The sequence below is a fragment of the Heterodontus francisci genome, chromosome 1 (genome assembly GCF_036365525.1).
Source record: "Heterodontus francisci isolate sHetFra1 chromosome 1, sHetFra1.hap1, whole genome shotgun sequence".
NCBI lineage: Eukaryota > Metazoa > Chordata > Chondrichthyes > Heterodontiformes > Heterodontidae > Heterodontus > Heterodontus francisci.
In genome coordinates, this window is record NC_090371.1 from 45,660,677 (window position 1) to 45,681,626 (window position 20,950).

At 44.4% G+C, this 20,950-nt stretch overlaps 1 protein-coding gene across 1 annotated transcript in view; it reads right to left on the reverse strand.

Moving 5' to 3' along the window:
* Positions 1 to 6,505: 6,505 nt before the first annotated feature.
* The window catches only part of LOC137379810 (lipoxygenase homology domain-containing protein 1-like), a 302,018-nt gene continuing 287,573 nt past the window's right edge, over positions 6,506 to 20,950 (reverse strand). Inside the window, exons 36-41 of the mRNA XM_068051579.1 lie at positions 20,417 to 20,594; positions 16,600 to 16,785; positions 12,512 to 12,682; positions 9,565 to 9,703; positions 8,958 to 9,119; positions 6,506 to 7,352 (exon numbers count right to left, since the gene is read on the reverse strand). Of these exons, the coding sequence (XP_067907680.1) occupies positions 6,872 to 7,352; positions 8,958 to 9,119; positions 9,565 to 9,703; positions 12,512 to 12,682; positions 16,600 to 16,785; positions 20,417 to 20,594 (1,317 nt within the window). The 3' untranslated portion in view covers positions 6,506 to 6,871. The remainder of the gene's footprint in view (positions 7,353 to 8,957; positions 9,120 to 9,564; positions 9,704 to 12,511; positions 12,683 to 16,599; positions 16,786 to 20,416; positions 20,595 to 20,950) is intronic.

Genomic DNA, 20,950 nt, shown 5'->3' on the forward strand with positions numbered 1-20,950 from the left:
TTTCAGGGGCTAGAGTCAGTCAGTATAAAAGTGGGCCATCTTACAGTGCTGACTTTGTTTGCAATAGAGTGCGAGAGTGGAAGTTTGGTAACTGAGGATAATTAAGGGTTAAATTTATCTTAAGTCTAATCTGTCTTTTAGTTAGCAGCTTAACTTAACAGTTGCTGTCTGGGTTGGAGAAGGTGACTTTTAGACCAGCTTTAAACAGGGCTCACTCAGGCTCTGCTTGCAGCTGCACCTTGTTAATTAGAGAATTGGCTTAAACCAGTTTTCAGGGGGTAGAGTCAGTCAGTATAAAAGTGGGCCATCTTACAGTGCTGACTTGGGTTGCATTAGAGTGCTATAGTGGAAGTTTGGTAAGGAGGGAGTGAGGAGTTCCTTTCATTTCCTACCTGTCCTCAGAGTGAGGGGAGCTGAGAGCTTCCAAAGAACACAGCTGACTGGTGAGTAAGTCCTGGTGGGTATTTTTCATAGTGGATTGAATTGTAAGTCATTGTTTTAGCAAGACTTAATTGTTTTTAAAAAAAATTATAATCTTCTATAGTTTTAAATTTAAAGGGCTTGGTCATGGCAGGAGAGCTTGAAGCTGTGGTTTGCTCCTCTTGCTGCATGTGGGAATCTGGGAACATTTCCAGTCCCCTGGACCAGCATGTGTGCAGGAAGTGTGTCCAAACTGCAGCTCCTGGAAGCTTGGGTTTCAGAGCTGGAATGGCGGCTGGAAACACTGTGGAGCATCTGTGAGTTTGAGAGCATTGTGGATAGCACGTATAGAGAGGTGGTCACACTGCAGCTGAAGGGACTCGAGGAAGGGAATAGGTGACCACCAGGCAGTCCAAGAGAAACAGTTCAGGAGTCCCCTGGGGTCCTGCTTGCAAATCAGTATTCCATTTTGGAGGCTGATGAGGCTGGTTCCTCCAGGGAGTGCGGACAGAGCCAAGCTTCTGGCACCACAAGCAGCCTGTCTGCACAGGAAGGGAGAAAGAGAGGAAGAGCAATAGTAATAGGGGATTCTATAGTCAGGGGAACAGATAGGTGCTACTGTGGCTGTCAACGTGACTCCAGGATGGTGTGTTGCATCCCTGGTGCCAGGGTCTGGGATGTCACTGAATGGCTGCAAGGCATCCTGAAGGGGGAGGGTGATAAGGCAGAGGTCATGGTACATGTTGGTACCAATGACATAGGTAGAAGGAGGGATGAGGTCTTGCATCAAGAATTCAGGGAGTTAGGCAGTAGACTAATAAGCAGGACCTCTTGGGTTGTAATCTCTGGATTACTCCCAGTGCCATGTGCTAGTGAGTATAGCAATAGGAGAATAGCACAGATGAATGTGTGGCTTAAGAGTTGGTGCAGGAGGGAGAATTTTAGATTCCTGGACCACTGGGACTGTTTCTGGGGAAGGTGGGACCTGTACAAGCGGGATGGTCGACATCTGAACCAGAGGGGGATGAACATCCTTGCTGGTGGGTGTGCTAGTGCTGTTGGGAGGAGCTTAAACTAATTTGGCAGGGGGAGGGGATGCAGACTCCTAGCAGAATAGGGACACAGCGAAGCACAGGAAAGCAAACAAGTCAGAGGGAATACAGCGGAAGTAAGTTTCAAGGGAATAAGACCAGGATGGAAGGCCTCTATTTTAATGCCAGGAGTATTGCAGGTAAAACTGATGAGTTAAGGGCAATGATTGACATGTGGAATTGTGATATAGTAGCCATCATGGAGATGTGGTTGTGGGAGGGGCAGGATTGGTAGCTCAATATCCTGGGATATAGAATCTTCAGGTGAGACAGAGGAGGGGGTAAAAGAGGAGGGGGCATTGCAATATTAGTTAAGGAGTCAGTTACTGCAGTAAGGAGAGATGATATCTTGGAGGGGGCATCAAATGAAGCTTTATGGGTAGAGTTTAGGAATAAAAAAGGGACAGCCACATTGCTAGGTGTATATTATAGACCCCCAGATAGTCAGTGGGAAATTGAGGAGCAAATATGAGTGCAATTTGCAGAGGTGTGTATAAAAAAAAAAAATAGGGTAATTATATTAGGTGATTTCAACTTTCCCAACATTAATTGGGATAGTCATCGTGTTAAGGGCTTAGATGGAGTGGCGTTCTTAAAATGTATACAGGAGAACTTTTTTGCCCTATATGTACAGGATGCAACAAAGGAGGGTGCAGTGCTGGACCTAATTCTGGGGAATGAATTTTGGTGATAGTGACCATAAGATGGTACAATTTAAGCTTCTTATGGAGAAAGAAATAGAAAAGTTGCAAAAAAAGGTTTTTGATTGGGGGAGAGTGAATTTTAGTAAAATAAGGCAGGATCTGGCCAAGGTAGACTGGAAAGAGTTACTTGTCGGGAAATCTACAGAAGAGCAGTGGGGGGCATTCAAAAAGGAAATGGGGAGGGTACAGGCCCAACATGTTCCCTCTCGGGTAATAGGTAGGAGCAACAAGCCCAGAGAACCATGGATGACCAGAAACATTCAGGGTACGATGAGAAGGAAAAGAGAGGCTTTTAGCAAATACAAGGAGAGCAAATCAATGGAAGCATTAGTGGAGTACAGAAAGTGTAGGATGGTGCTTAAAAGAGCAATTAGGAGAGCAAAGAGGGGATATGAGAAAGCTCTGGCTGGTAAAAGTAGGGAAAATCCCAAGTATATCAATGGGAAGAAGTTAACCAGGGAACGAGTAGGACCCATTAGGGACCAATGGGGAAATTTGTGGGTGGAGCCAGAGGACATTGGTAGGGTGTTGAATGTATACTTCACATCTGTCTTCACCCAAGAGAAAGAGGATGTAGATATGGAACTCGGAGACTGTGAGGTTCTTGAGCAAATTGTCATAGGGAGTGACAAGGTATTGGAGGTTTTGGAAGGCTTAAAAGTGGACAAATCTCCAGGTCTGGATGATTGGTGTCCCAGGATGCTGTGGGAGGCAAGGGTGGAGATTACAGGGGCTCTGACCCTAATTTTTAATTCCTCTCTGGCCACGGGGGAGGTGCCAGAGGACTGGAGAACAGCTAATGTGGTCCCGCTATTTAAGAAAGGTTGTAGAGGTAAGCCAGGGAACTACAGACCAGTGAGTCTCATGTCAGTGGTAGGGAAACTATTGGAGAAAATTCTGAAGGAGAGAATCTATCTCCACTTGGAGAGGCAAAATTTGATTAGGAATAGTCAGCATAGCTTTGTCAGAGGGAGGTCATGCCTAACAAATTTGATTGAATTTTTTGTGCATGTGACCAGGTGTGTAGATGAGGGTAGTGCAGTTGATGTAGTTTACATGGATTTCAGCAAAGCCTTTGACAAGGTCCCACATGGGAGACTTATCAAGAAAGCAAATGCACATGGGATGCAGGGTAACTTGATAAGGTGGATTCAAAATTGGCTTCTCTGTAGGAGACAGTGACAGACAGCTGTTTTAGTGGCTGGAAGCCAGTGTCCAGTGGCGTACCACAGGGATCTGTGCTGGGTCCCCTATTGTTTGTCATTTATATAAATGACATAGATGACTATGTGGGGGGTAGGATCAGTAAGTTCGCGGATGACACAAAGATTGGCCGAGTGGTTAGCAGTGAGGTGGAGTGCCTTAGGTTACAGGAAGATATAGACGGGGTGGTCAAATGGGCAGAAAAGTAGCAGATGGAATTTAACCCTGAAAAGTGTAAGGTGATACACTTTGGAAGGAGTAATGTGACATGGAAGTATTCAATGAATGGCCTGACACTGGGAAGTTCCAAGGAACAAACTAAAGTAAACACAAAATCTCCTCAGAATCTTATCTGTTTCAATAAAATCACTTCTATTCTTCTAAACTCCAATGAGTATAGGCCCAACTTGTTCAACTCTTCCTCTTAAGACAACACCTTCATCTCAGCATAAAAGCTGCTGGAAATCTGAAATTAAAAACAAGAAATGCTGGAAATACTCAGCAGGTCTGGCAGCATCTGTGGAGAGAGAAGCAGAGTTAATGTTTCAGGTCAGTGACCCTTCTTCAGAACCTTCATCCCAGGAATCAACCGAGTTGATTCTCTGAATTTCTTCCAATGCAAGTATATCTCTCTTTAGGTAAGGGGACCCAAAACTATACAGAGTACTCTAGGTTTGATTTCACCAATGCTCTGTACAGCTGGAGCAAGACTTCCCTACTTTTAATAAATGCCAACATTCCATTTGCCTTCCTAATTACTACTTGAACCAGCATGCTAACTTTTTGTGATTCATGTGCAAGGACACCCAGATCCCTCTGTACCACATCATTCTGCAGTCTCCCTCCATTTAAATAATATTCTGCTTTTCTATTCTTCCTGCCAGAGTGGACAACCTCACATTTTCCCAAATTATACTCCATCTGCCAAATTTTTGCCCACTCACTTAACCTATCTATGTCACTTGGCAGACAGTTTGTGTCCTCCTCACAACAATGCTGCTGACACAGAATAATGTTTATCTGCATAATAGCAGTCACTGTTTCCCAAACGTAATTCACTTTGAGATGTTTGGGCAATGTGTTATGCATTTACAATTATGTCTAACCTTTTATAGATTAAAGTATTTTTGCAGAATTTTTCCTCAAGCTATTGAATAAGTGGGATAAGTATAGGACTGAGTGTACCTCGTCTGGAACCAAAAGACTTCATGGATCAAAATAATCCTTTTGTTCTATCTTTTCCTTGTGTTCGAAATGATCATTCGTATACCTGGAATAATGTAGCAGCTCCCTCTGTTGGTTATCATGAGTAGAACAGCCAAAGAGCTGTTGGTATAAAGTGAGAGAAAGTAAGGATGACAGGATGTTTGATTTCAGCCTCCGCAGAAAGGGGGAGGAAAAAAATTAATTGAATATACAAGAAAACAAGCGCACAAAATTATTTGAAAAAACTCAAGGGTTTCTTTATTGGAATATCAAAGGTACAACTTGTTTTTATTTTCTTGCAACCTGCGTAATAAAAATCTGCCTCTCTCTATGCCAGTCTAGGCTGCTAGCAGGTCTGCAGTACTGATGCTGTGTGTGTAGAACTAGGGATCTAACAGACTTTATTTTTTTTAGTCTTTCACGGGATGTGGGCTTCACCGGCATGTCAGCATTTGTTGCCCATCCCTAGTTGCCCTTTGAGCTGAGTGGCATGTGAGGCCATTTCAGAGGGCAGGTAAGAGCCAACCACATTACTGCGGGTCTGGAGTCACATGTAGGCCAGACCAGGTAAGGATGGCAGATTTCCTTCCCTAAAGGACATTAGTGAACCAGAACTTGCTAATTTTATTAGTGAACAAGTAACAGGCATGTGTGCACTACTTAATGCAATTTAACCCAGGGTGATTGAAATGTTTAGCTGTATTCATTGAAGGTGCAGTCTGTTCAATCATTTTCATCTTGTCCTCCACCCTGATCTTCCCTCCAGTTTTTCTTCTCGTTAGTGTTGTGCTGCTCTGTAACTTTAATATAGTCTGTGTGATGTTTGGGGTGTTTTTGTATCTTTGCCACCTTGATTTAAAGTGTTCCATGGGTGGAGTGCAGAGAGGCAAATCAAGCAGAGTTGAAATACAAACCCGCAGCAAAGCCTGTCTGAGATTCCTGCCACTCCAATTAATCAACAACAAATTGATGTGGCCTCGCTCATGGGCTTGGGATCCTCCCTATTTGATTTTCCTCTCTGCCCAGGCAATGCACTTTACCCAGCCTGTAACGATGAAAATCTACCCTTATGTATTGGTTGCATTGATGATCTGGTTAATTCCTTTTCATTGCGAGTGTTTGCTCTCTAATGAATGATTCACAGCTTCAATTTTCCCTGTTGTATTTTCAAGTCTGGCCAAATGGGCTGTCAGAAGCCAATCTTCCAATAATAGCCAACACTCTCTGGTTGCCGAACCAATTTCTTGTATCGTTTGGAAACCAAAGCAAACAAACTATTTAGTAGTAAAGACAATGCTCACAACTGTTATGCCAGAAGCATTTGACTGGATTTTGGGCTCATGACTCATTACAAATTTTGATTGGCTGTCTGCCTGTCTCACCCCTAGTTGCAACACAAAACAGTAATTGGCAAAGTTACAATATAGAACCAGCACATTACAGGTAAATCATAGAAAAGACAGGAATTTTCTTTGTAGCTTCCCTGATTTCCTAGGAGGCACATGACGGTAGACCTGGGCAACCAGGTTTTCCCTTTGATTTCCTTCCTCCCCTTCCCATTGAGAGGCACCTAGCTCATGCTGACTGCATACGTGGGATTCAACTCGCAGTCAGCTGCACCCATGCATATAAAAAGTACGACCTGCAGTAAGCAGAGACACAGGAAAATGCCAATCTATAAATCGGTAAAATAATTGTAGGGGAGATAAACCCACACACCAGCCTCAAACATTGAAGGCATGACAGAGGGGGAGAGCTACACTGGGAGGTTGCTACCCTCACCCAAGAATCACCCTCACCCTGGTCATCTAAAAGCACCAATGTTTCTGACTTAATTCAAAGATCATTGAACTACACATTCAGAAACTAAGCAGCCCCCCACTCTCCTGTCACCCCCACCCAACCCAAACTAAATGACCGAGCATAGGTTCCCATTAAGGATGATGGCGCACATTCCCTCTGAAATGTTAAAATCATGTCACCCATGCTTCATGTAACCATGGGCACAATATGAGCTTTCCATATTTAGGTTATGATTGCGACTTCATAGTTTGTCCCCACTTGTGCAATGGTTGGCCACTGGGCAAGAATATGTTTGGTGCCCTTTATTGAACGGTCTGCTGGCACTCTTGGTGATGTGTGAAAAGATGCCACTAGGTGGCTGTGGAACCGTGTCCGCAGCAGGAGTCAGGACCTCCAGAGGAAGAGGGGAAAACAGTGAAAAGGGGAGAATGCTCTTGACACAAGTTAATATTTTGGGAATAGTTCTCTAAATATCAGCCCATCTCCTTTCTTCTTATCCAGCCATTTGCCACATGGGAAGATGGTGGTCACTCCCGTGGCGGTGTTGGTGATCTCGACACGCTCCAGCATCCAGCCAGCGTTTGCATTGCTGTTGTCATGCTCAATTTTCACCTTGTTTAACTCTCCCAGGTCCAACATTTCGAGAATGAACCGGTCTGTGTTGCCCCGCTCAAATAGATTTCGGAATTTGTGCTTCAGCCTGCGACTGCCTGAATCACCATTAGTTCCATAAATGGTGATGGATACATTGGCATCGGTTCCAGCACCTTTTACATCTCCAGTGATGACGATGATCTCATATTTGACAGGCACTAAACTACGTACTTTGCTGGCGAAGCTCTCTATGATTTTTGTACACTCGAAGGCCTTGAATTCATCTCTTTTATGGCTCAGCTTTATTTTTGCATTACATTGGAACACGTATCTGCAAAATAAAAAGCATGCAGCGTTTACAGGGCTTATCAATGACCGAGGGCTGGCATCACTAAAGTGGCATCTTCTTAAAACGAAAATACCTCTTAAAAACAGAGGCTCTTGTCAAGTACTCTTAACAAGAGAGAAAGGGTCGTATTTTAAAAGCCTGCCGCTGAAATAGATAGCAGGCGTTAAAAATTTGCGGCCCGCACGTATGGAGCCCATGTTGTGTAGCCGCCGCGATTCCAAATGCAGCGGCTCATTATCATGTCCAGGGCAGCCGCCCCCGCCCCCGCCCCCGCCCCCGCCCCCGCCCCACTATGATGTGGAGGGGGCGGGCGAGCTGCCGCCGGCAACGGCGTCTTGTGCCAATGTGCAGGTGCCAGCGCCATTTTTAAAGGGCTTAAAGCCCCAAATGACTCATTAAATTTTTAAAGTGCCTGTTATTGAAATTTTAAAATATCAATTGAAAAGTCTTCCCACGCTCTCTCCCACCTTGCCCAATGGCATTAAACTTCATTTCTGCCCTTTCCCTCCTGCATCACCTACCGCCATTAAATGACTTTCCCTCCCCACCCAAAGTTCTGACACTTTGTCCTTTACCCCTTCCCATCACCCCCCCCACCCCCCACCACCAACCAATCTGAGGAGTTTGACCCCGCTCCCCACCTCCTGCACTGAGAAAAAGTTCCTCCTCCCCCCCCCCCCCCCCCCCCCACCTCACCACAGGAGTCACGCCCCATTTCCCCGAATGGGGATTCGAAGGTGTGGCATTGCTGGCCGCCTGAATGAAGATCAATGCGGCAAATTAGGAGGTGACGGGACCTTCATTAAATTAGATAGGTAAATTAACTTAAATATGGAAATCGTGGCCCCGTCTCCAAGCAGCGGGGCGGCCACCATGAGGCCTTGCCGCCGCTGCTGAGATTGGTACGGGACTGGCTGGCATCAGGGTCAGTGGTGGGCCTCCTCCGTTGCTAGTTTCATTACCTCCCCAGCCGTTCCTGGCGCGGAGAGCTTTTAAAATCCAGTCCAAAGTGTCTCCATCAAGACGGTTTTTGATGAGGACACCTCACCATCAGGACATTCTCTAAAAAAAAAAATCAGGGAGTTGCACTCTCATGTCACCCTTCTGAAATATCAGTCACATTAACTCTTTTGGAAAAGGAGTCTCCACATCAGATCCCTCTTAAAGATAAAGACATCTGGAATTTCCACAGGGGTTCTCTCAATCTCCTTCCATAACTTTGGTAGACACCCTGGAGAAATGGTGTAAATGGCTGCTGAAGAAAGTGGTTTTCACCTTCAAGGACTCATTTAAAGTTTTAGTCTCGCATCAAAACTTCTAAATAGGGAATTGCACTAGCAGACTCCTTTAGAGAGCAGTTTCACCCTCAAGATCCCTTGCAACTAGATTCAGTCTAGTTTGGTCAGAATGGGATTGAGACTCTACAAACTAATTTCACTTTGGATCATTACAGGCAGTAGCAGTGGGCTATGTCTACCCTAACCTATCCAGGTTCTAGAGTTGCAAGGACAGGATTATCAACAACTGGAGGTCAAAGTCCCTTCTCAATGGTTATCGTTTAGATTTGATATCCCACTTCACACTTACTTGTTACCAAGCTCCTTTTCTGTAACGATAATCTCTTTAACATGCCATTGCACGACATTCTTTGAGGTAAATTTCCTTCCGTCTCGTGGACAGTGACCTACACAGATTGTTGCTATATCACCAATATTCTTTGAAGAAAATTCAAATTTGTCCTTTGCTCCTCTAAATATAAAGGAAATGCAACTGTTTAATACAATCAATCGATTCTAAAGCTTTCCAATAGAAAAGAGCCTCAAATATACAGTTGCTATTATAATCATTTTTGCATTAAACTTTTCTTTCTTGTTCCTACTAAGCTCCAAATGAGCCACCCTATACTTATCCTTCTTCCTGTAACCTCACTTAGTATATAGTCTCCCACTCTAACATGCTTTCCCAGGACCTCAAAATTGGGCCATTCCTTATGTCTTCATGTTTCCCCTACCTCTACAACTTATAGCTCATTCAAATTCCATACTGCTGTCACTTCGAAGTTAACTTCTGTATTTGTCTCCTCTTTTCTCCTATTCTTTTCAGCCTTGGTTGGCTCCTGTGCTTTGGGCTACACCTAGATTTTCTCAGAATTCCTGCAGTTATTGTTATCGCCATAAGATATTGGTAACTCTACCTTAGGAATTTTTTCTTCTTGGATGAGTTTTCCAGTGTGAATTCTTTGGATTTTCCTTTCTTCCCTTCAAACATAACCCACACATTTTCCTTTGTTTCAGCATCATCCCCATCGCTGGTCACAGTGAGGATTTCATAGCCTATCAAAGGGAAGCAGAAAATTATCTGATACATAATCTTCATTGAATAACAGAACATCCCTCTCAGCAGATGTGTGTTGACTAGCTGTGAGTTTTACAACATTGCACTTGCCTGCATAATTAGCTGTGAGGAAGTTCTGCTGCACCGGATAGTTACAGGAGATTTCCTTGTGAAATAAGTTATACTAAAAGCTGCATTGGCAGTACAGTCAACAGTATGACACGTCTACAGAAATCCCTGTTTTAGAACTTAAAAAAAACATTGTAATAGGGTTGCACCTATTGCACCCTATCCAATGAAAATCAATGCATCACAGAATGATTTGGTATCAAATATGAGTTCCCACAGAAACAAAGAATTGTCTATTCAAGCCCTTTGAATAAAATTCCGAACAGTCAAACCATTTTGCACTGCATTCATTTCCATCGGATCGGTGTACAGTCTGATACATTCCTTACGGTGTTTTCCTCAGCTGTAAGATTGAGGCTTGTATTCAGGGCAGTCTAATAGGGCGAATGTCTCTTTACTCTGAAATGTGTTTGGTGCTGGTACATAGAGCACCTTTATGATCTTTACCAATGCAAGCAAATGGACCGCTGGGTGGGGCACTACCTAGAACTGTACTCCAGGTAAAATTATGTCACTGATACCACCCTCAATGCAGCCCAGTCTCTACCAGTCATGGATGAGCTGGACGAACAGCCAACAAAATCGGAACTCAGTGATGCCATTGATTCTCTAGCCAGTGGATAAGATTTGATTTAGATTTAGAGATACAGCACTGAAACAGGCCCTTCGGCTCACCGAGTCTGTGCCGACCATTAACCACCCATTTATACTAATCCTACACTAATCCCATATTCCTATCACATCCTCACCTGTCCCTATATTCCCCTACCACCTACCCATACTAGGGGCAATTTATAATGGTCAATTTACCTATCAACCTGCAAGTCTTTTGGCTGTGGGAGGAAACCGGAGCACTCGGAGGAAACTCACGCAGACACAGGGAGAACTTGCAAATTCCACACAGGCAGTACCCAGAATTGAACCTGGGTCGCTGGAGTTGTGAGGCTGCGGTGCTAACCACTGTGCCACTGTGCCGCCCAGGGATAAGCCCCTGGAAAGGACGGCATTACTCCTGAAATAATCAAGAGTGCCAAGCCTGCTATACTGTCAGCACTCCATGAACTGCTTTGCCTGTGCTGGGATGAGGGAGCAGTACCACAGGACAGGCACGATGCCAATATCATCACCCTCTATAAGAACACCTCTAGGCGCTTACCCATTGTCTTTCAAGACAAGGAGGCCAATGAAGGAGAAAGAAGATGATCTGTTTATTATCCAGACTTGTGATTGTTCTCTCCTACCTTTTCTCAAACCCTCCTTTCCACCTCCCTGGCTGGGATAGGGTTCTATGGTACCTCAAGCGAGTGGCTATTATTTACTTATGAACCTGGATAGTGAGTGCCAGCAGGCTATTTGTCCTACTCCCACATGCCCACCTATTCCTGTATCGGTTGTAGAATTAAAACTTTGTTTTTAAACCTTTCAATGCTGGCAAAGAAATGACTGTCTGGTCAGTTCTTCCTTAACATTAAAAATGTATCAGATATTTGGATGCTGATGAACAGTCTCAATGGGTCACAGAAATCTGACCCCATAGGATCCCTAAGACCACATAAGATCATTTTGCTTGTGATCCTGCCTAAAATCGGGTAGAATAGTGTCACCAAATGAGGGAAAATTTGTGCAGTGTGATCTACTTCCGACTCACCACCCAACCTGGATATCCCTCCTCTGCCCCCAGCAGAACCACCCCTGCCTGCTCTTCCCCTGTCTGCCTCATGCAAATCGAGGCAGGGAGTGTGTGGCCTGGGTCCTTGGCATTTGGCCTCTTTCTCCATCCTTGTCATTGCTGCTTCCTAGGGTTGCCACATGGAAAGTAGCAGTAGGCCGCAGTAAGCAGCAGTAATGACAAAGGGCGGAAAGGTCCCCATAGTGGCCTCCCTCACCACCCCAATGACATCCCTGTGTAGGCCTCAGTCTCTACTGGTGCCGACAAAGCTGCAACTCCATTAGTCTTTGGGGCTCTTCTGCTCCTTTAAGTGCTAGCTGGCTCTCCCTGTGCTGCACCGCCAGTCCTGCTGCACCACTACAGGGATGCTTTGGCCAGTCAATGATAACCTGCCCTGTAAATACCTCTCACCCAGCAAACTGGGGTGGGGCTGCCACAGTGTTGGACAGGTGGGTGGAAGTCTAGCCCTGCTGGAAGACCGCTGCTTAAAGGAATATCCTGGCCCACACCTACGAATCACGGTTGTAAGTATAACTTATATTGGACGCTTTTGTTTAATGCTTATATGAGGGCATTTCTTCCTGCCCAGGTGCCTCTTCTGCCTGAGAATGCAGGGTGCGCTGTCTATTCCTGTACTATCATCAATGCCTGACCTATCAAATTCATTAGCAGCGGCGCTGTTAACTTTGAGCAAATGTTAAAAGTGAGATTTATGATCACAGTGAGACACACTGCAAACCCACTCAGACTCACATGGCACACTGATGCCAGCTGCAGCAACTCAGCACAAGATTTGAGTCGGACCTTCTGGTCAGTAACTCACCATGCCATCCATTTAACCAACAAAGACATAGGGTGGGAGCTGGACGATAGAATTTAGAAATTCAGCAATTAAATTGTTCTAATTCTAGGTGCTCCAATGAGCCTTGGCACACTGTATTGCATCTTTTTATTATACTTCAAAAGCTTTTAAATATGTGAATGTGTGATGTCCATAACTCAAACATACGTGTGCGGTCTGAAAGGTCCAAAACGTCATTATTGGCGCAGGAGAGTTCACGAATGATCTGCCCGTCATCCTCACTCTTGGCAAGCCAGCGGTCACAGGGGAATCGGAAGGTTTCCTCCATGGCTTCATCCTTCACTTCAATATACTCGAGGTGCCAGCCAGCTCCTGGCCCTGAAGGGTGGAAAATATCTTTCATTATTAATAGATCAAGCTGCTTTGGCTGATCTGCATTTTCTTGCCCTGCCATTCTCATCTTCTCATGCCCTTGCTGTAAGTATCTGGAGAAGCCCACCTCTCAAAATATAAAACTTACATTTAACAAGACATGATTTTGGCAAAGAATGAGCAAAACCCTCAGATTTTAAGGTTGGGAAATGTTGAATCCCCAAGTTCTGTCCTCAGGTCAAGGAAGTTAAGGAAGGCGTGCAAGGGAATTGGACCAACTGTGCCGTAAAGTCATACAGTCGTACAGCATAGAAACATGCCCTTCGGCCCACCGCGAAAGTGGGTGAAATTTAAGGAAAGATGGAAGGCTATACATTGGAATTATATATTGGAACACTTGTTCTTTTTTATGATGCAAACATCATACATATTGGGTTGAATCAGCCTAGATTGCTTAATCAGAAAAAAAATGAACAAGACCATAAAATCTGGTATAGCTCCATTGCTGTAAAGGCAAAGCATGTCTGACGAGTAACATAGTTTGAGACCAGCATGTCATCACTATTCGCCATGTGAGGTGAGTTCTTAACCTCTTTTGTGGACTCAAGGGAGGCAATGAGAGGAAGTGAGAGAAGAACAGATTAGTCATCCCAGTGCTCTTCATGGTCTTAAGAACAAGGGCAGCAGTAGCGACTTGGGATGGGGAGGGGCGGGGGGGTGGTGGTCGGTGGGGGCGGGGGTTGGTGGTGGTTCAGGGCTTATTAAGTATGTAACTCCAGAGAGAGCCCACCACCACAAAGGAGGAAACTCAGGCATGCTGCAATGGGGACGCTGTTGCAGTATCAGAAGATACATCGAGGGAACTTGAAGTACCCCCAATGATTTGAAAGCAAGACTCAATGGTGGAGACAGGAGCCTTCAACAGGTTAAGTCAGTAGGGAAGGAGAGGAGGCTACTCAGGACAGTACCCAGGTGACCAATGTCTCCTTTCCCCTGAAACAGTGGTAACATGGGTGAGTAAACAGAAAATCCACTGTCCCCTGTTCCCTATCCACTTTACCATTTGTATGAGATAAGCCAAGGAGGAGCCAATAGTCCTGGTGGGGTAAAGGAAAGGAAATCCTGATTGGAACAATGAGGTTTAGGTGGCGTTTTACCCTACGCATCCCCCCCACCCAAACACAAACTCCTTTTTCTGCCAGTTACACTGCAGCCTCTCAAAGGAAAATCCTTCCATTCACTTGCAATTCACTTTCCCTGATTTGTTTCTTCTTTTTAAAAAAAAGTAATTTGGTCTTTTTTTCCTTGCTAATTTATCTCTAGCAATTGTTTTTCCTCTGCTCTCCTGAAGCTGCTTCCTGCTAGGATTCAGATCCATGGTGCCCTTTAGTACCTTGACCTAGTGACCATTATTAATTTGAGAGTCTTGGCCTATTCCAGCAGGTGACCATGTGAGCACCACAGCTGAACCCAATCCTCACATGACATCCACACAAGTTGCAGCAATGGCAGGTTAATGTTCCTGGTTACAGAGTTTTCAGACGAGATAGAGATGGGGATAAAAAAGGTGAGGTGGCAATATTGATTAAAGAAACAATTACAGCCATGAGAAGGGGTGATGTGTGAGAGGGATCATCAAATGAGGCTATATGTGTTGAACTAAGGAACAAAAAGTGGGAACTCATACTGCTGGGAGTGTACTATTGACCTCTAAACAGTCTGAGGGAGATAGAAGAGCAAATTTGTAGGCAAATTTATGAGAAATGAATAAACAATAAGGCAGTAATAGTGGGGGATTTCAATTATCCTAATACTAACTGGGATACAGCCAGTGTAAAAGGTACAGAGAGCACAGAATTACAAAATTGCAATCAGGAAAACCGTTTTAGCCAGGATGTGGCAAGCCCAACAAGGGGGAGGTGGGTGGGGGTGGCAATTCTGCATTTAAGTTTTATGGAATGAAGCTGGGCAGGTGGAAGGAGTATCAGTGAGAGAGTACTTTTGTGGTAGTGAACATAATTTTAGTTAGATTTGGCATAGTTATGGAAAAGTACAAAGATTAAACGGAGTAAAGGTTATAAATTGGGGGAAGGCCAATTTTACTAACTGAGAAGCAATTTAGAAAAAGTGGATTGGAAACAGCTACTTGAAGGTAAGTCGGTGTCAGAGCAATGGGAGGCATTCAAGGAGATTGAAGGGGTTCAGGGTAAACATGTTCTCACAAAGAAAAAGGCTGGGACAGCCAAATCTAGGCCCCCCTGGATAACAAGGGGCATAGAGGGTAAGATAAAGAAAAAAAAGGGAACTTATGTCAGACACCGAGCACTTAATGCTGCAGAAAACAGAGAAGAGTACAAAAAGTGTAGGAATGAATTTAAAAGGGAAATTAGGAAAGCAAAGAGAGGGCACGAAAAATACTGGCAAGTAAAATCATGGAAAATCCAAAGATGTTTTATAAATACATAAAGAACAAAAGGATAACTAAGGAACAAGTAGGGCCTATTAGGGACTAGTAACCTGTGTGGAGGCGGAGGATGTGGGTAAGGTTGTTAATGAATACTTTGTGGCTATCTTCACAAAAGAGAGGCCAATGATGATGTCATAGTTAAGGAGGAAGAATGTGAAATATTGGATGGGATAAACATTGTAAGAGAGGAATTATGAAAGGGTTTGATATCTTTGAAAGTCAATAAAATGCCAGGGGGCAGAGGAGGGGGACCTGCAAAGACAGAATTACCCTGAAGAGGGAATAGAGAGTCAGTCAAGTTAAAGAGGGAATAAAAACTGAGTTATTAAGAGAGAGGAACAATAAATGAATAACATTGAAGGGGAACAAAGTCAGCCAGTTTATGGTGACTGAGTTAACGACCAAGCTTTGTTTGATATTTAAACCAGGCAGCTTGACTCTTGTGGAGAAGCTCCCTGACTCCAGTTGCTATTTCCTGTGTTGAAACATCTGACATCAGAACCCTAGTACGTAGGGGATTACAGGTAGAAATTCAAATACATTTGGGGTCTCCCAGAGCCACCAACAACGGCACAGGTCTGATGCCACTGGATGATTCTGTTACTAAAGGATCACTAACCTCCCAAAACAAAGAGACTCAAGTCCTGTTCAATGAGGTGCAATGGCTTCAGCACCCTGCAACAAAGTGATGCATTATAAGATTTGGATGTCCAACTCCACCCAAGGCCAATCTCTGGACCATCACTTTCCCAGTGACGAGGAAGGGCTTGAGTTCTTCCTCACATGTCCTCCTTACAATAGCAGTATGTTAATCTGGGGCTATAATTGCCATCAGTTAGTTGCTGGCCCAAGACTGGCATCAGTGGAGCCCTGGGTATCAAATGAACACCCAGCCTGCCAAGTGGGGAATGACAAATAAGTACATAATAAAATTCATGGATAAATAAAGGCCATTCAAACTATTGAAGGTCATTCCTCTGTCAACCTAGCTTGCCCATTACAGCATCCAATACATTTTGAAGGCCCCTAACATTCTTACTGTCAAAATCCTGTCAGGAAAATTATCACCCTTTGAATAAAGATGTTTTTTCTAATACCTCTCTTAAATTGACTTTTCAATGGCTTAAACTTATTGGGGTAAATTTTTGAAGACTTATGCCACCACTTGGCCTTGTATACAGTGGGAAATTTATCATAAAATTGCTTGTGCATAGGCTTCTACTTTCCCATCCAAAAGTCAGGGTAAATGCATCATGATTTTCTGATAAGTTGCCCAATTCATGTGAGGCCCTTTTGTCCGTGCAGGGTCTCGGAAAGTCTCAGCTGCAGTCTGTTCCTACTTTCCTGACATAGAGAGCAGCAAGAAAGCTAAACTAGTGCAGAGATAAAGGAGAAAAATCAATAAGAAGTAAAGTTATGAACAGATTTTTGGTTGCGTTCACAGCATTGCACTTACCCTTGTTGTCATGCCATACTCGGACCTTAGCCAGGTCTCCCAGGCTCAGCATGTCCGTGAACTTGAAAATGTCCGTGGATTTCCGCTCAAACTTGTTGGAATTGTTAGACTGCTTCAGCGCCAGGGTGCCAGTGTCACCATGCTCTCCGAAGATGATGAGGGATACATTGGCATCAGTTCCAGCCCCTGGTTTCAACAAACAGTAACTTAGTGTAAATACACCCTATGCCTGTCGAGTACACACAGGACAGCTTCTTGCTGTGGGATGAAGACTTACATGACTTACATCATCTTACATGACTGAGATATGATCTTCTGAAAAATGTTTCTTGTTAGTGTACAAGCACTGTGTTTGATGTATTTAATGTTGCTTGTAAACCAACAAAAAATAGATAGAAATTTAAGGTCATACAATGCATCTGGTGCCAGGGTCAAGGATGTCACTGAACGGCTCCAAAGCCTTCTGGCGGGGAAAGGTGAACAGCCAGCAATCGTGGTCCACATTGGTACCAATGACATAGGCAGGAAGAGAGATGTGGTCCTGCAAAAAGAGTTTAGAGAGCTAGGTAAGAAATTAGCAAGCAGGACCTCAAAAGTAGTAATCTCTGGATTACTCCTGGTACCACGCGCAAGTGAGTATAGAAATAGGATGACAGAGCAGATGAATGCGTGGCTGTAATGATGGTGCAGGAAGGGGGGCTTCAGATCCCTGGGACACTGGGACCAGTTCTGTAGAAGGTGGGACCTGTACAGGCTGTATGGGTTGCACCTGAACAGAGTTGGGACAAATTTCCTTGCGGGGTGATTTTCTATTGGGGAGGGTTTACTGGTGCCTCCCCCATTTACTGTTGCCTTTCCCTAATTACCCATTTACTGGTGCCTCCCCCAATACCCCCATTTACTAGTGTTGTCCCCTAATCCCACAATTTACTGGTACCTCCCTATATCCCCCCATTTATTGCAGCCTTCACCAACACTCCATTTACTGGTTACCTCCCCATCCCCCCATTTACTGGTGCCTCCTCCAATTTCCCACATTTACTGATGCCGTCCCCCAGTCACCCAAACTGATGCCCTGTGAGCGATTACGAGGCAGTAATCTCAATGAGGGCATCAGCTGACTTCATTAACCAAGAACACAAAGCACAATTTGTTTATAATCATCATGTGAATGTCTGAAACAGATATGTGGTGCACCCAGGTTAACACCAGGTTGGAATGTGCCATATACAGGATAATCCCCAGGTTAGAAAGTGTTAATATATATAGAATAACACTGTCTGAAGTATGCTACAGAGGAGACAACAAGAGGTAACAACTTTTGAAAATCGCCTTCCCACCCCACTGATTTAAGGTAGTTGGCAAAAGAAGCAATGGAGACATGAGGACATTTTTTTTGATGCAGTGAGTGGTTAGGATCTGGAATTCACTGCCTGAGAGTGTGGTGGAGGCAGGTTCAATTGAGGAATTCAAGAGGGAATTGGATTGTTATCTGAAAATGAAGAGTGTGCACAGCTATGGGGAGAAGGCCGGGGATTGGCACTAGGTCAATTGCTCTTTCAGAGAGCCAGCACAGACACAACGGGCCAAATGGCCTCCTTCTGCACTATAACAATTCTGTGATTCTATGACATAGAAACACAGTTTCATAATTCCAAGTGTTTGTGATATCATTGCACAAAGCAAAACTGCAGGGTTCTTCAGCTCCTCTCTCTCGTTTACTAAGAAGAAAATTTGACAAATTTTGACAGCAAAGCATGTGGCTAAATGTAAGATGCAATGTGCATGGAGCAGGGGGATGCTGGTTCATGTTGTCAATCTGATAGGTTGGTTAAGTCAGCCACATTGCATGGGGGAATGCTGGGCAGCAACAGCAGTGGGGTGGGGAAGGCAATTTTCAAAGGGTGTTACCCGTATGAAATGGGCACATGTCTATTTAATACATGCAGATATCACATTCAACAGCTCTAGATTCCTTTTCATCAAAAGGCCCACAACTCACAGGTGGAAACAGTTAGGAAGGTGCCATTTCTAGCATTATTAAAGGAAACATCAGCTTCTCAGGTAAATCACTGGTTTCCTCATTTTTGATTAATAGTATGCTGCTTTGGCTTTTTTTTTGGCTGTGTTGACTGCTGGAGGTGACATTAAACTTTGCAAAATGTTTACTGGCTGAGGCTACACTGGAACTTTGACCAGGTGCTTCTGCTACCTCAGATTGGCATTATAGGCTTGGTGATTGACATGTCATTGTGACTGGAAGAGGAGCTGGATCAGCAGAAGCAGGCAAGTGCCCAGAGACCTGCAGCTGCAGAGAGAACAGGCAGAAGGATGGAAGTTTGTCGGTGGCAATACAGAGTGCACAGGCCAAGCACTTTATACTTGCAGTGCAGCGGGAGCAGTGTGCGAGGAAATCTCCATATTTTATTGACTTCAATTTTACAGCGTGCCATGGTGGAATTTGAACTCATTAGAACAAAGAACAAAGAACAGTACAGCACAGGGACAGGCCATTCGGCCCTCCAAGCCTGCGCCGATCTTGATGCCTGCCTAAACTAACACCTTCTGCACTTCCGGGGCCCATATCCCTCTATTCCCTTCCTATTCATATATTTGTCAAGATGTCTCTTAAACGTCACTATCGTATCTGCTTCCACCACCTCCCCCGGCAGCAAGTTCCAGGCACTCACCACCCTCTGTGTAAAAAAACTTGCCTCGCACATCCCCTCTAAACTTTGCCCCTCACACCTTAAACCTATGTCCCCTAGTAACTGACTCTTCCACCCTGGGAAAAAGCTTCTGACTATCCACTCTGTCCATGCCGCTCATAACTTTGTAAACCTCTATCATGTCGCCCCTCCACCTCTGTCGTTCCAGTGAAAACAATCTGAGTTTTTCCAACCTCTCCTCATAGCTAATGCCCGCCAGACCAGGCAACATCCTGGTAAACCTCCTCTGTACCCTCTCCAAAGCCTCCATGTCCTTCTGGTAGTGTGGCGACCAGAATTGCATGCAATATTCTAAGTGTGGCCTAACTAAGGTTCTGTACAGCTGCAACATGACTTGCCAATTTGTATACTCTATGCCCCGACTGATGAAGGAAAGCATGCCGTATGCCTTCTTGACGACCTTATCCACCTGTGTTGCCACTTTCAGTGACCTGTGGACCTGTACGCCCAGATCTCTCTGCCTGTCAATACTCCTAAGGGTTCTGCCATTTACTGTATACCTCCCACCTGCATTAGACCTTCCAAAATGCATTACCTCACATTTGTCCGGATTAAACTCCATCTGCCATTTCTCCGCCCAAGTCTCTAACCGATCTATATCCTGCTGTATCCTCTGACAATCCTCATCATTATCCGTAACTCCACCAACCTTTGTGTCGTCCGCAAACTTACTAATCAGACCAGCTACATTTTCCTCCAAATCATTTACATATACTACAAACAGCAAAGGTCCCAGCACTGATCCCTGCGGAACACCACTAGTCACATCCCTCCATTCAGAAAAATACCCATCCACTGTTACCCTCTGTCTTCTGTGACTGAGCCAGTTCTGTATCCATCTTGCCAGCTCACCTCTGATCCCTCTGGGTTGCAAGTTTACATGTAGTATACAGATATCTGGGAGCGAGCTCAGGCTTAAATGTTATTGAAGAGTCCAGGTGGTTTATTATATTGTATAACAGATATCCAGGAGTGGGTTACACACTGGAATCTAATGGTTTCTTACAATTTCCTTTTCCCTATTAGTGGTCACCGCAAAATGTTTTGTTCTGAGGCATTGAACACTGTCGAACTATACTTTTACCAACCTGAAATGTCACTGGTTTTTACAGTGATGATGTAGGTTGTTTTCTCCATCATCTCATCATCGTCGATCACTGCTGTCAGCTCACAGGTGGTTGACCTCTTGGTGCCACGTGTTTTTGAGAGCCAGTCATTGTAGGTAAATGTAGTCATTTCCTTGGTGAACTGGTTTAGCATGATAACCTAAAAGAAGGAAAAGAATCAGTGCATCCAGGCTGAAAAAATCAGGACACTTTTTCCTTCCAGGTTCCTTCAATACATTGTCTTCTCACCACTCCCAGATCCAGTTCCTGCAATCCAATTTCCACTCTTCCACCGCTGCAAGAAAGGTCCGCTACTGACTTATAGCAGTAGAATGGATTGCTGTGCCTCTCTGGAATACTCTACTGCCTTGTACACTGTTAATTCTTCCAATCTCCTCAACTGTCACTCAATGTACTTTTCTGCTGCATTGTGATTCCATTTACACCTGTCTCAACACTGCATCTCCCCAAAAGTGCCCAAGTAGTCACTTCCAATATGATGCAGGTGTCCATCCT